Source organism: Oncorhynchus masou, chromosome 4 (assembly GCF_036934945.1).
Source record: "Oncorhynchus masou masou isolate Uvic2021 chromosome 4, UVic_Omas_1.1, whole genome shotgun sequence".
Lineage (NCBI taxonomy): Eukaryota > Metazoa > Chordata > Actinopteri > Salmoniformes > Salmonidae > Oncorhynchus > Oncorhynchus masou.
Window position 1 is genome coordinate 11,075,519 of NC_088215.1, and position 15,701 is coordinate 11,091,219.

Here is a 15,701-nt window from a genome sequence, read left to right on the forward strand (position 1 = left end):
CAGAGTACACACATTACTCTGCTTTCTTCAATTGTATCTTTCAAATGCTTATTTTAATAGATTTCCTCATACTAACAGCAGGAGAAAAACAAGATAAGTCTAGCCCACACTGTGGAACATCGCCTCAGCCTACAGACAAACACTCATTAACGCCGATGAGAAAAACAAGTCCCGGTAACAACTAATAATAGGCAGGTAATCAATGGCCTTATTAATGCTGCTGGAGAGAAGAGAGGGGGTATTGATCCACCAACCACCATGCAAAGCCAACCACTAAACTGGTCTTATCTACAGAGAGGACCTAAGAACACGGTTGTTCCCACTCGTCTTCATGACTTTAGCGCGGGGGTCGGGGCCAATTGCATTTCAATCCGAGTCAATTCAGATTGAATAGAAATGAGATTGACCTCAACCCTGCTTACTTTATGAAACTGCACATTGATGAAGGTTGTATTCTTATAATCTATTTGTTTTTGTAATTCACAAATCCAATAAGCTCATCAAATGCTTTATCAAAAATAAATGGTATCCCATTATTATCTATGAAACAAAAACATTTACAATGTCAAAGTCGTCTTGGACATATAGAAAACATTTCCTTAGACAGTGTGAAACAGTGGGGTGGGTCATATTGAGTCATCACCCCATTTCAAATGGAGACTCTTACCTTCTCAATTAGCTCGCTATTGGAGTCCACTGGATTCTATCAGACCGTTCCGTGATTTGCATGATTGCCTGGAGTTTATCCATCACAGATAAAGCTATGGTCAAAACAATCCTGTCAAATAGTGGGTGGGGGGACGAGCTTCCGTTTGAGAGACACTGACTGACAGATGTGTGGTTAGGCTTAAGATACAGCGCAACGCGCCTCCGAGTCCCTCCAAATGCAATTTTCCCCTCAACATACTTATCTCCTCTTCTCAGACTGCCTTATCACACAGGGTCGTCAGTGTGTGTAGAAAGGCGCACACACACACACAGAGAGAGAGAGACTGCAATCAGCTCTACACTTCCTAGAAAGTGTAACCAGAGGTACCACAAAATTCCCATCTCAAATCCTAACTTCAACTTGAAAAAGATTTCCCATTAAAAGTTTCTCCTATAACATTTGAGAAAAAAAAAACAAGTTCGCCGACTGTTAGGTTCCGCCCCTCGCACCGCCGACTGTTAGGTTCCGCCCCTCGCACCGCCGACTGTTAGGTTCCGCCCCTCGCACCGCCGACTGTTAGGTTCCGCCCCTCGCACCGCCGACTGTTAGGTTCCGCCCCTCGCACCGCCGACTGTTAGGTTCCGCCCCTCGCACCGCCGACTGTTAGGTTCCGCCCCTCGCACCGCCGACTGTTAGGTTCCGCCCCTCGCACCGCCGACTGTTAGGTTCCGCCCCTCGCACCGCCGACTGTTAGGTTCCGCCCCTCGCACCGCCGACTGTTAGGTTCCGCCCTACCTCCTTCAAAACTGCACAAATATAAAATAACATCTGGGGCATCTAGGGTCAAGCTGAGCTGCACGTCCAAGACACATCCCACAGAGCAGTGACAGACCAGCCATATAACAAAAGAGTGCATTAGGCTGAGTGATCCTTATGTAAGCACACCATGGATCCTTATGTAAGCAACCTACATGCACTGTTCAAAAGTAGTGCACTATAAAAAGGGAATAGGGTGCCATTTGGGACAACTTTTCTATGGCTTTGTTCACTTAGGAATACATATATCCATACCACATTGATCATAACTCTCCATTGATTTAAATAGTCCCGGTAAGTAACATCTTAAACCCACAACTGAACCACAACCTTCTTCCTCATGGCCTTCGAGAACAAACACATCAAAGTCAGTACACAACATCTAATGTCAGTGGCCAGCGCCCACAACAAACAAAGAGGTTTTGCATGACGTGCATATTTTAGGAGTCATTCCAACAGAGAGCCCTGTGTGGGTGTGTGAGAGATTCAGTGTCTTTGGCAGGATTTTGCTTTGGTAGGCTTGGCACCGTTTCAATGCCATTGTTTTGGTGCCGTACACCTGCCTGCCTTTCAGTCAAATCGCAGAGATAGCTAACCGCTAACATACAAAAGCTCATTGTTTCGCTGACACCCACAATGTCAATCCATGTACCTGCAAGGCTGCTAGGTGTGTGTGTGTGTGTATACATGCATACATATACATTGCTCAAAAAAATAAAGGGAACACTAAAATAACACATCCTAGATCTGAATGAATGAAATATTCTTATTAAATACTTTTTTCTTTACATAGTTGAATGTGCTGACAACAAAATCACAAAAATGATCAATGGAAATCAAATTTATCAACCCATGGAGGTCTGGATTTGGAGTCACACTCAAAATTAAAGTGGAAAACCACACTACAGGCTGATCCAACTTTGATGTAATGTCCTTAAAACAAGTCAAAATGAGGCTCAGTAATGTGTGTGGCCTCCACGTGCCTGTATGACCTCCCTACAATGCCTGGGCATGCTCCTGATGAGGTGGCGGATGGTCTCCTGAGGGATCTCCTCCCAGACCTGGACTAAAGCATCCGTCAACTCCTGGACAGTCTGTGGTGCAAAGGGGCGTTGGTGGATGGAGCGAGACATGATGTCCCAGATGTGCTCAATTGGATTCAGGTCTGGGGAACGGGCGGGCCAGTCCATAGCATCAATGCCTTCCTCTTGCAGGAACTGCTGACACACTCTAGCCACATGAGGTCTAGCATTGTCTTGCATTAGGAGGAACCCAGGGCCAACCGCACCAGCATATGGTCTCACAAGGGGTCTGAGAATCTCACCTCAGTACCTAATGGCAGTCAGGCTACCTCTGGCGAGCACATGGAGGGCTGTGCGGCCCCCCCCAAAGAAATGCCACCCCAAACCATGACTGACCCACCGCCAAACCGGTCAGGCTGGAGGATGTTGCAGGCAGCAGAACGTCCTCCACAGCATCTCCAGATTCTGTCACATGTGCTCAGTGTGAACCTGCTTTCATCTGTGAAGAGCACGGGGCGCCAGTGGCGAATTTGCCAATCTTGGTGTTCTCTGGCAAATGTCAAACGTCCTGCACGGTGTTGGGCTGTAAGCACAACCCCCACCTGTGGACGTCGGGCCCTCCATACCACCCTCATGCAGTCTGTTTCTGACCATTTGAGCAGACACATGCACATTTGTGGCCTGTTGGAGGTCATTTTGCAGGGCTCTGGCAGTGCTCCTCCTTGCACAAATGCGGAGGTAGCGGTCCTGCTGCTGGGTTGTTGCCCTCCTACGGCCTCCTCCACGTCTCCTGATGTACTGGCCTGTCTCCTGGTAGCGCCGCCATGCTCTGGACACTACGCTGACAGACACAGCAAACCTTCTTGCCACAGCTCGCATTGATGTGCCATCCTGGATGAGCTGCACTACCTGAGCCACTTGTGTGGGTTGTAGACTCCGTCTCATGCTACCACTAGAGTGAAAGCACCGCCAGCATTCAAAAGTGACCAAAACATCAGCCAGGAAGCACAGGAATTGAGAAGTGGTCTGTGGTCACCACCTGCAGAACCACTCCTTTATTGGGGGTGTCTTGCTAATTGCCTATAATTTCCACCTGTTGTCTATTCCATTTGCACAACAGCATGTGAAATGTATTGTCAATCAGTGTTGCTTCCTAAGTGGACAGTTTGATTTCACGGAAATGTGATTGACTTGGAGTTACATTGTGTTGTTTAAGTGTTCCCTTTATTTTTTTTGAGCTAGCTAGAGATATATATATATATATAGATATAGATATAGTGTGTGTGTGTGTGTGTGTGTGTATATATAGAGTAGAACGACAGCACCAGCGGTTCTAACGCACACAAGCGTCGCTCCCCCTCTCCCTCTGTCTGTCTGTAAGCCCGCCGAGCAGCAAGGAACGCCATTTTATCGGGCAGACCTGAAAATCAGCCAAGAGCTCAGAGGCTGCCGCCTGCAGCAACAACGTCTCGCTCTGCCCTATGCTTTCTCCCTTTCATTTATTTGCCTGCCCCCCCCTCGCACATTTTCTCTGAAGGGGCATAATAGGTTGCATGATAAATCAATCATATACTACACAGAAAAGCGTGCAGTTCAGCACTATTTTTCTCTTCTGTCACAGATACTACAACTCCACGAGCTCAACAAAATAACCCCGGAGTAGAGAGAGAAAGAAAGAAGAGATAAGAGCTGATGGCAGCTGTAAAGAAGGGGGTCAGGGGTAGAGTGGAAAAATACCTGAAGAGAGGTGGTGCTGCTGCAACACCATGCTGTGAGGCGCTACAGCCATCCTCCATTCAATATGTCTGCTACTGTTCGCTGCAAAGCATCGCAACTGCTTCCTTGACATGATGCCAAGAAATCGAGGCTGGCTGGCTGCGTAATGTGTATGTCTACTCAACCTTGCCCACTCTTTTCCTTACAACTCTGCACAACCTTATTTCTGGTAGGCATTCCAATAGATTAGTGAGAAATCTTCCTGCGTCAGGGGAAAAAGGTGTGTCTGTGTGCGAGAGAAACGGGGGACAAAACCAAAGCTAAGGCAACAAGGGGAAAAAAAAGGGGACAATTCTATTCCGTCTCTGTTCAGCCGTCAGTAATGTCTAGCTGCTTCCATTCTGGTCCCAATTAGGAGGGCAGTGGGTAACGATGGTGCTCGCTGAATGAATAGCGGCGACAGAAATAAAAACAATACGGCTTCTGTTGTTTGGTTCCGATGCAGCTCCCTGGTACCAAAGATGCAGTGCTGTGACAGCACGCACACAGCTACAAAAATCACTTCATATAGCAGCTCAGCTTCCTATCACAGAGCACTAGCCTACTACTCAGAATAAGACAAGGCGACAGTGATGCTAGCCCTGCCGGGGAAACAACCACCAGGAGATCAGGCTGCTGCTGATAATGAGGATGCTACTAGCAGGCAGCCAAAAGTTAGACACTGCCTTTCTCTCCCTATGAAAGCCAGGGTGACGGGGAGAAGGGGGGGGGTTGACAGTGGCAAAGGGAGAGACACAGAGACGGCATGTATGAAGAAAAAGAAAGACACGGTGCACCAAAAAGGATTAAGTGCCTGTAATCAACATCTTGAGCAATAGCGTAGCCTTGGAGCTAGCTGTGAAATGCAGCCAGGAGCCACACGAATGGGACCGAACCGGATGCCATTATTCTCCCATTCATTCAACACTGCCAATTCACCACATTATCTCAAGCCAAACCTCACCGTGACGCACCACAAGCAATAAATGCAGCATTTAATCCCATTTGTTCTCAAAATAGACCCTCTTTCCCCTTTCAGGAACTTCTGAGTTCCGGTCTCTGGAATCAAAAGATTCTGGTTTGTTTTCCAGAAATGGAGAGACCGAGAGAGAAAAATAGAGAAAAGGAGTGAGAGTGGGCACAGGAGGGTTTAAAACCAGAGAGGTAGTTTCCTCTTGGTTCCCTGGCAGAGTCTGGGCTAATGAGGCCACTAGGGGCTGGAGGAGAGGGGAACGAGAGAGAGCGGGGCTGGCATTCTCTCTAGCCTAGTCTGGCTTTCGAACGGCATGTGCTTTAGCCAACTCCATTGACTAGTGGAATCAGTGTCATTCATATAGTGCTGTGAAAAGGTATTTGCCCCCTTCCTGATTTCTTATTTTATTGCACATTTGTCACACTTAAATGTTTCAGGTCAAACAAATTTAAATATTACACAAAGATAACTGCAATTTGTGTTTACTTGGGTTAAGTAAAAAAGCTATCCGAACCTTCACGGCCCTATGTGATAAAGTAATTGCCCCCTAAACCTAATAACTGTTTGTGCCACCCTCGGCAACGGCAATCAAGCGTTTGCGATAACTGGTACGAGTCTTTCACGTCGCTGTGGAGTAATTTTGGCCCACTCTTCCTTGCAGAATTGTTTTCATTCAGCCACATTGGAGGTTTCTTGAGCCACAGCATCTCAGTTTGATTCAAGTCCAGACTTGGCCACTCCAAAACATTCATTACATTTTGTTATTGTTAAGCCATTCAGGAGGTGAACTTGCTGGTGTGTTTTGGATCATTGTCCTGCTGCAGAAACCAAGTGTGCTTCAGCTTGAGGTCCACGAACTGATGGCTGGAATATTCTCCTTCAGGATTTTTTGGTAGAGAGCAGAATTCATGGTTCCATCAATCACAGCAAGTCATCCAGGTCCTGAAGCAGCAAAGCAGCCCCAGACCATCACACCACCACCATATTGGACTGTTGGTATGATGTTCTTTTTCTGAAATACTGTGTTACTTTTACGCCAGATGTAACAGGACACACCTTCCAAAAAGGTTAAACTTTTGTCTTGTCAATCCACAGAATATTTTCCCAAAAGCCTTGGGGATCATCAAGATGTTTTTTTTTGTTGCCAAAAGTGAGACGTGATTGTTATTTCTGGTCAGCAGTGGTTTTCTCCTTGGAACTCTGCCATGGACACCATGTTTGCCCCATCTCTTTCTTATGGTTGGGTCATGAACACTGACCTCAACTGAGGCAAGCGAGGCCTGCAGTTCTTTAGATGTTGTTGTGGGTTATTTTGTGAACTCTCTTGGATGAGTTGTCACTGCGCTCTTGGGGTAATTTTGGTAGGCCAGCCACTCCTGGGAAGGTTCACCACTGTTCCAAATTTTCTCCATTTGTGGATAATGGCTCTCACTGTGGTTCGCTGGAGTCCCAAAGCTTTAGAAATGTCTTTGTAATCCTGTTCCTGAATTTGTTTGGATTGGGGCATGATGTCTTGCTTGTTTGAGATCTTTTGGCCTACTTCACTATGTCAGACAGGTTCTATTTAAGTGATTTCTTGATTCAACAGGTCTGGCAGTAATCAGGCCTGGGTGTGGCTTGTGAAATTGAAAACTCAGCTTTCCAGAAAATGTGATTAACCACAGTAAATTCATGATTTTAACAAGGGGGGCGGCAATTTCTTTGTCACATAGGACCCACGAAGGTTCGGGTAGCTTTTTTCCCTTAATAAATAAATGTATTGCTTAAAATCTGCATTGTGTCATCTTTGTGTAATATTAAAATTGGTTTGATGAACTGAAACATTGAAGTGTGACAAAGGTGAAAGAAAACAAAGAAATCAGGAAGGGGGCAAATACTTTCACAGCACTGCACCTCAACATTCTTCACTTACGTGGCCCTGACAACGATGGTCAAAGGAATAGCCTTACGGCTAAAGCACATTAGGCAGTGATCACTGACGGGAATACCTGGCTGAACAGTCGTCAATGGGACGTGTTACGTATTGGTCTTTATCCGCAGACAAAACAATAGCGTCTGCAACTGGAATCAAAAGAACAAATACAAATATGCCACCCCATCCAGGCGTTTCAAGACAAAGCCAAGGGGCCAAATGAGAAGGGCGGCAGGGCCAATGCATGTTAACAACATCTAGCCAATAGTATTCCTTCTGGCCACATGCTACGTCACCCAGGGGCTTAGGAGACAGAGAGCCATGAATGAACCAGCTGTTGTAGAGAACTGAGTGCGTTTCCCACAGCACGGCTTGCATCTCAGACCCCCACTACAGCACCTGCTATGCTACGAGACGAAGGCCATACAGGCTGCAGCACTCACTGGGCTGTAATGCCATCAGCTGTTGTATTGGAGAGGGGGGAGGGGGTTGTGTCTAATGAGGACCACAATGGAAATAGGCCTATGACTTGTGTTTGTGTTCACTATGATTTTTAATGCATCGTTGTTCTCTCACTCGAGGATTGTGCATTTTTAAAATGGTCAGATAAAATTAATTCATTATTGAATTGGTTGATTGTGGTGTGACCATCCAGGCCTAGTGTGTAGCCAGCTGGGCCTGTGGGCAGACAGATGTGAGAGGACTTAACTGGGTCAAGGCAGTAACAGTGGATCTCCTCACTGACTCTAGTCCAGTCACAGCAGGCCTCTTGGGGCTGGAAGCGCCTGTGTCCTCTCTGTACTGTGAACCATGATGACTTCACTAGCAGGGAGGTCAAAGGGAAGCTGACCACAAAAGCAGAGCTCATCTCCATACATAGTGTCGCACATTCAGCCTGGGGACAAATTAGATTGGCCCCACGTTTGCATGAATTTTGAACCATGCTGGCAGGAAAAAAAAGTTCTCGTAAACTTGAGTGATGCTCGATACTGAAATCAAATGCTGGCTTCTCAAAACTGCATCCATCCCAAATCTGTATTCCTGACTGTCAATGCCAAAACTAATGCTGTATCTCTTTCTGTAATTGGCAGTAGAGTACAGCTGTAGGAAAAAAAAGCTATTTATGACAAGGCAGACAGAGGGAAGGACAGTTGATCAGAAGCCCCCAGGGACCCCCGGGGACTTAAAGCCTTCCCCGGCTCGGGCCTCTCCTGCCTGGGGCGGTGTTGCGCAGAGGGCCCCTGGGAGAGCTGTCCAGCCAGTCAGTAAAAAGAAAAAAAAGGTTATCAGACCATCAGTGTGTGCACTTGAGTGCGTATACACACACTGCATGTGTGTGTGTGGCAACATTTGTCTGTAATGCCCTGTGCTGCCCAGGGCTCTGCAGAGAAATTGTGTTTACAGTGATGCTACAGGCAGCCCCCTCAGAGTAAACATGGGAGTCAGTAATGGAAGACAGCACCACAGAGGAGGGAGGGCTAGAGAGGAGTAAAATAAAACAGTATGTGAACAGACACCCGCACGCAGCAAGCTCTTCGACTCCCTCCGCCTCGTCCTCTAAGTGCCGTACAACAATTCACGGTGCGGTTATCTGCATTTAAACACGGAGGTAAACCACGTCAATTAAAGAGAATAGATAGAGGTGTTGGTTGAAATACCTTCCATTGGGATGTGAAGACTGGTGGTGGTCAGAGAAAAGCTGCAGGGTCAAGGCACAGAAAGGAAGACGGTAGGCTCACACAGTGACAGCACGCCTCCACTGCCTTACTGGAGGAAAAACGATGCTGGAGAAATATCTACTCAAGGCTCATATTGTTTGTCCAGCCACTCACTCTCTCTCTTTGGCCCTAAATTAAAGCCCACTGGTAGGTTTCTCCGCAGTCCACAGACCCGGTCGCTGGGGAGTTATTTTTCAAACATTTTAAATGGTGACCACGGGCGGTAAAGGTCCCGTGCGCTCTCCATTCGCCACAGCACCTACTCAGTGGCTCAACACCACCACGGCCATATTTCAATAGGGTCAAGCGAAAGCCTCTCTGTGCACAGAGCCCCTGTAGAAACACAGGTGAACCAATGGGTCAGAGTGGAGGAGATTCTCAGAGTAACACCATCATCAATTCCCTAATGTCAGTAGACTAGTATAGAGAACAGGGGCAGTAACAAAAAGGCTTTTTGGACTAACCCACAGATGGACCCATCATACGGATTTGCGATTCGCTCCATTCTTCCTCAACCTGTTGCAGGGCTCCAACACCGCAAACATTTCTCGCATATGGGCCTAAATATTTGCTGTCGACCTGGAATTTGAATTTCAGCGCACCTAGAACATTTTGGGATTAGAGCTTTAATATTTCAAATATTTTTCGTAGCGCTCCTAAATGTATGTGTGCGCCTACATTTCTTTCAAGTTAAGCGCACGCATGTGCCTTGTAAAGGTCAGCGTAGAGCCCCGTGTTGAACAGCCTCGCCCATCTCCCGTGATGACCTGTGACACTTCATTTCATGGGACCAATTTAGTAACGTCAGCTTCTCTATCAAGTTACACGGAGAAACAGGACACATTCCTACTGGGGAACCAGATCTAGCCAAGGAGCAAAGGGCAAGACGCAATAAGCAGGGAACTGACCTGTGTGGCGCTTGCCTGCGGAGGAGGAAGAAGAGGGGGCACCGGGGGTGAGCGGATCGGCGGCAGGGGTCACGGTGAGGCTACTCAGGGCTCCGGCTGGCAGTGGCTGGCCCCTCTTCAGTAGCTGCTTGTGCTCCTGCTGGCGGAAACGCGGGGGGACCTCACGGGGCGGGTAGCGGGGGCCTGAGGACGACGACGGAGGCTGAGGTGGGGTCTGCTGCTGTGGTGTTTGCTGGGTGGTAGGGGGGGCGCGCTTCCCATTGGTTCTGACTGAAGAGGACGAGGAGGGGGTGTGAGGCCTGGGGCAGGGTCACACAGGTGGTGGGGTGGTGGAGGGGACCGGGGCTGGGCTTAGCTGGCTCTGGAGGAGGACGCAAACACAACACAGGAAGCAAGGTATTAGCTAATGCTGCACAGCACACATCACTAATCCACTGTACTTTACAAGACAACATTGTTGGTTGAATGAGGTTAGTGTTATATCCCTGATCGAGTGCGACATGAACACACTGATCATTTGAACCGATGTTCACAGGTTGAAACATTAAATGACCTCTAACCTTAGAATACATATGGCAAGGTTTTAGTCTCAAAAACGTTACACCCCCAAATATCTGACACCCGTATAACATGGATTGAAAACATTTCCCTTATTTACTAAGGAGAAATCAAGCGAAACGTGGTTAGCATTTCCAAAGTAGCGTCTTAGTAATAACCTTCCCTATGAGCCGGCCTGTGCTTGAACACCACCGACAGACAGCCCAGACAACATGAAAGGGCAAGTTCTCTCACACACACACACTCACCTCTGCCTGGCCCTGTGCATTCTTCGGTCTATTATTTCCCCAGAGAGAACAGCCCTCTAATCAAGCCTTGCCCAGACTGAGTGGTATTAGCAGTCGGTACTAGCAGGACCTACTGGGTCAGCCTACTGTAGCTAAAAGGAGCTTAGCCGAGCCCTCTGGGTGGACAGGCTAAGAGCTATCCGCGAGGGCTGGAGTGGAAAAGGCACAGAGGCTTACGGAAGCACAGGTGTGTGTGTGTGTGTGTGTGTGTGTGTGTGTGTGTGTGTGTGTGTGTCCGCACCAAGGCTTATGGAGCACAAGCGTGTGTGAGCATTAAGCAACTGCGTTGGCAAGAGATTAACAACCTACATATCTGATATGGTATGCTCCCTGTCCATGCTGAGCAGAAGAGCACGGCAGCCATATTGTCTCACAACACTTCCTGACCTCAGTGTTGCGCTGAGCTGCTACATCAGTTTGGTGACTGAATACTGTTTGTTGTGGTTCTATACTCCCTAGGTGGCTACAGAGGACAATTCGTAGGCCGGTTTTAAAAATAACTGGCTGGCAGCTATGCCTCAGGGGAGGAGAAAGAAAAGAGAGAAGACAATCGCAGACAGCCAAGAGAGGAGCGGGAGCGCGAGAGAGAAAGCGAAGGGATTGGCACAGGAGAGATGCAGATTAGCAGGCAACAGATTAGCAGGGAACAGATGTCACTCTCCTGGGAACACAGGAGCCACTGTCAGGACTTGTGCCAAGACACGCATACAAATGCACACAATGACATTCGAGGTCATATCAGTCTGACCAATTAGGACAACTGCAGCTTTTCTGTCATTGGTTCATGTTGACCAAGTTGTGGCTCCAGAGAAATCTAACAGGGTGGGACTGTGTAGAATCCCACACAAAAGAACAGTAGAGGACTGATGTGGCTGACTAGCTGTCCTGCGCTACAGCAGCGTTGGGTTAAAGCAAACACTGCAGGCAGGCCCACGTATTCCCTCTGCCTGCCAAAGGCCTGTCCCACTGCCAACACCGTTTCTATGAAGAGCGCACCCTCTGCACATGAGCTGTGCAACCCTGTGCCTCTGACACACACACTCTCAATATTCTTCAAATACGCGCAGACACAGCCAGGTTCTCGCGCTCACACAAACTGCATACTGATCAACCTCCCTCTCTGGTCAGAGCTGGACCCTCCAGCAGCAGGAGATAGCTAGCTGGTTGGGAGCTGAGGCAGGCAGTGGGTGACGCACATATCTGATTCAATTCAGCCCACGCCCGCCTGACGCAGTCACAGCCAATCAGCAGGCAGGGTGCTGCGTCCTCACAACCCCCCCCATCCCTCGGCTCTCTCCCTCGTCCTGCCTCCCTCTCCTTCGTCCTACTCTCACTTGCCTTTCACAATGCCCACCCTCTCCTGTTCCGTTTCCACCTCTGCTCAGCCATTGCATTCTCTCCCTTCAACCTGCCCCCCCCCCCCAATCCAATTCAGCCTCTCTCATTGTTCACTGCTGCTCTGAATCCATTAGAGGAAGCAGATGGACTGCTGGGCTGTTACTGCACACACAGAGGCCGGCAGCCTCTCTCACACTATGAATCACAGCTTCTATGACGTGGGGGGGGGGGGGGGGTCGAGGGTTATGCGAGTGTGTCGAGGGTTCGGTGTGTGTTCCTCTCTATTCTCCAGTAGCCTCTGTTTATGACAACACGGGTGCTTTTACAACACAATGAAATAGCTATTAAAGCACTATGTGGTGTGTGTAAATGATCACAGTTCATCTAGTCTATGATGTGAAATTGCTGTTATTCCAGCCAGCTGGGTAATGTGTAGCCATCTTTGGAATAATCTCGGGAGAGAGGTGTGTGTGTGTGCACGAGAGAGTGTGTGAGCATGAGTGGCGGTTACCATGCGATAGGACGTCTCAGCTCAAAACAAAGAGATTGCGCAAAACATTACTCTTTTCCTTTTTGGGGAAGAGTTCCTTTTTAATCCATTATGGACGCTAAAGTGCTTTGTGAGAGATTTCCGAGGCGAGGGGAAACCAAATCCCTTCACCAGGATGAGAGAAAGCCATATTAAAATGCTGTCTAGTCAAGTACCCTAGCGCCATCATTTGTGAGAATTATTATTTTTTTTTATATATATGGGAGATTCACCTGCATATCTGATGGAAGAGATAGCAGGTGATACGAGTGACACTGTCATACACCAAAGACTTGGAGGGGAGATTGAGAGATAGTAGGAACACCCAGAGAGCGAGAGGCACAGTAAAGGTAGAGAATGAAATAGGGAATGAATGGAGAATGAGCGAGTCAGAGAATGGTACACAGAATTAGAGAGCGCAAATGAGTACGAGTGCAAATTGGGGAGCATACAAACTGCAATACTAGACCCTTTGGGGTTGCTAAAGCCTTAAAAACACTATTTGATGTTCAAAGGAGAGTCAATTAAATAAACCATTAGAATGAGACGCACTGTAAATTCCATTAAACCCTCAATGGAGAATCACTCCTTGCCAAACGTATAATTATTGCCTCCTGTCTCAATGGTTAATTACACCGAAAGAGAAGAAAAAGCCTGAGCGAAAAAGGATGATGGTCAAGAGGGCAGGCCCTGGTACATAAGGAGCCATTGTGATTGGCTCGGTTATGGAGGGAGCGCGCCTGGCTTTGAAGGGTTCTGGGAATCGCCCAGGTCAGAGGTTAGCTACGTGCTGCCATTGTGTGATGACACATTTTAATACGCGACTGTGTTTACAGCGGGGGGAGGGCTGTGTGTGGAACACACAAGTGGACTACAGAAGAGGTTTTTCAACCTCCTGTATTGAGTTACACGACTCATTGAAAATCAAACGTTATGAGACTTCATGAAAAAGACATCCAAGAAACACGTTGGAAAGACGTGATGTGGCGGAGATTTAACTAAACCATTTGACTGATGAGATGTATGTGTTTAGTGGCCTTGTTTAATGTGGATACAGGGTGGCTGAGAGGACTGACAGTACTAAAAGGTTAAGAGGGGCTATAGATTTGAGTGGTACCGAAGGAGCAGTAGCTTTGAGTTGGGATGGTTGCTTGTTAAGATACACCCAGACAGTGTCTTATGAGAGTGCGTACCATTGGGGAGGGGGGGTGTCTGAGGTTCCATCTGTCAGTAGTAAACCCTGTAGCGGGTCAGAGACCCCCCCCCCCCCCACCACACACAGACTAAAAAGGCACAGCTTTCCACCCCTCACCCTTCCCTGGATACTAGGCCATCACCATGGAGATAAGCACTGTTCCCATGCTTAATGCACCTCTGCTCTGTGGGCCTCCTGTGACCCCCACACCCACGCTAATGAGCAGAGGGCTCATCTCAGCAGTGTCAACCCATTCTCTCCACACTTTCTACGTGTTTTTGGAGTCTGGTTGATCCATAGAGAATATTCATAGAGAGATGGCTTGTTAGAATTCAATATGGGTAGATAACACTAAGTTCCACACTTAGATACGATTGTCAGTCTTCCCTTACATCCATACAGTTTATCCAAAGTAGAAGGTTGCCCAAAGACCGATCTAAGGTCAGATGTGTATTTTCTACATCTTATGGTGAGGAGAAGGTAAGCTGATCCTAGATATGCGCACAAGGACAGCTTCTATCCACGTGCCTTAGGAGTCGGGAGTAAACCACCGAGCCAATGCTTCCCACGTAGATATGATGAGTCAGTAAATCCTTGTCAACACACAAAAAAAATGTCTGAATGGTGGTTTGGACATGAAGAGGCAGAACCTGAAGCAAAAGACTGCCTCTTCCAGACACACCAGGAAGTCCCTGCACAGCAACACACACCCTCTCCACCATACAAAGAAGCCTCTTCGTTAAACGCCATTAACATTAGAAAATACACTTCACTATTAATCTGCCTTTAAATGTGACATGAGCCTTCTCAGCTGCGGTATAACTGGGGGGGTATTGAATTGCCTCTGTCTGCAGCGTGTGAGTGATAATCCAACATGAATACATGCAGAACCCCCCCCCCTCTTTGTCCCCTCACCCCCCCACCCCTAATCAACCCTCTCGACTTGACATGCAAGCAAAGAGAAAACAATTATCCTTCGCATCCATAAATCCACGGGACGTAAACCAGGACCCAGTCACTCACTATTAATTTACAGAGTATTTATTAAATGTTGCAGTTCGACACAGGAAGGCGACGGCGCCCCTCCCTCCCGCGGGAAAGTCAATTATCCCCCAATTAGATAGCGATTCAAGAAATACGACTAAAAAGTGTTGACACCATTAATTGAATGTGAAATCGCAAATTAATCCAATATGCATATGACTATGCGATGTCGTCCGGTTTCCCGTGTGGAAATAATGCAGTTCTCCTGTGGCCGCGGTGACGCCGTGCAAATATGTCAGTCGCCGTGGCAAGTGGTGGGTCGCCATGGTAGCAGGGCAGGGGGTGGGGGGGTCTCCCGGGAAGGGGAGAAAACAGCATGGGTAAAGGTGTCCTCATGCTTCCCAGCTGAAAACAGTTTGGAAGAGTAGGTGCATATAATAATATGACGACATTGACGATTTTGTTCATTGTTTTATTTGGTAAGGTTATTTTGGGGCAGTTCGATGCACAGAATGTTTTTTTTTCTTCTAGCGGCAAGCCAAAGTCAGTAGCCGATGTCCACGCCCCTTCGTCGGTGATTGGTCAACAGCAGGGATTCAACGAGAGACAACTCCTTTTCCTGCACATTTCCTCATTGAGAAATACTGCACCAAACATCATGCTTAGATGTAAAAATTGCACAACTAAGAGCTCTCAGATTGTGGCTATTTTAAGGAAGTGTATACTGGCGACAGCGTCTCGAAATGGACAATGCGTACTACTATTGCCGCTTTTTTCTCTTATTCAAGCGAATGTCTCAAGGGAGTATGCACATTCGCTCGGGTCGCCTAGCCGACTTCGGCTAGCAGTCAGCCCAACTGAAGCATGCCGGCGCCTTCATGGGAAATGTAGTTGGAAATTTGACACGCATTACATTTAGTTCCTTAACACTTTAAAAAGGCACTTTAAAAAAGGCAGGCGCTGTTGTTCTGATTACACCAGGGCTGGGTAGAGAATGCGTCACGTGTACCCGGGTATTACTGATGGCTTTCGCCCACAAACTCTGAAGCCGCCACCT

General features: G+C 47.7%; 1 protein-coding gene across 1 annotated transcript in view; it reads right to left on the reverse strand.

Moving 5' to 3' along the window:
• The window catches only part of LOC135520397 (trinucleotide repeat-containing gene 6C protein-like), a 45,366-nt gene extending 34,787 nt beyond the window's left edge, over window positions 1–10,579 (reverse strand). Inside the window, 2 exon segments of the mRNA XM_064945940.1 lie at window positions 9,754–10,052; window positions 10,560–10,579. Of these exon segments, the coding sequence (XP_064802012.1) occupies window positions 9,754–10,052; window positions 10,560–10,579 (319 nt within the window).
• Window positions 10,580–15,701: the final 5,122 nt, after the last annotated feature.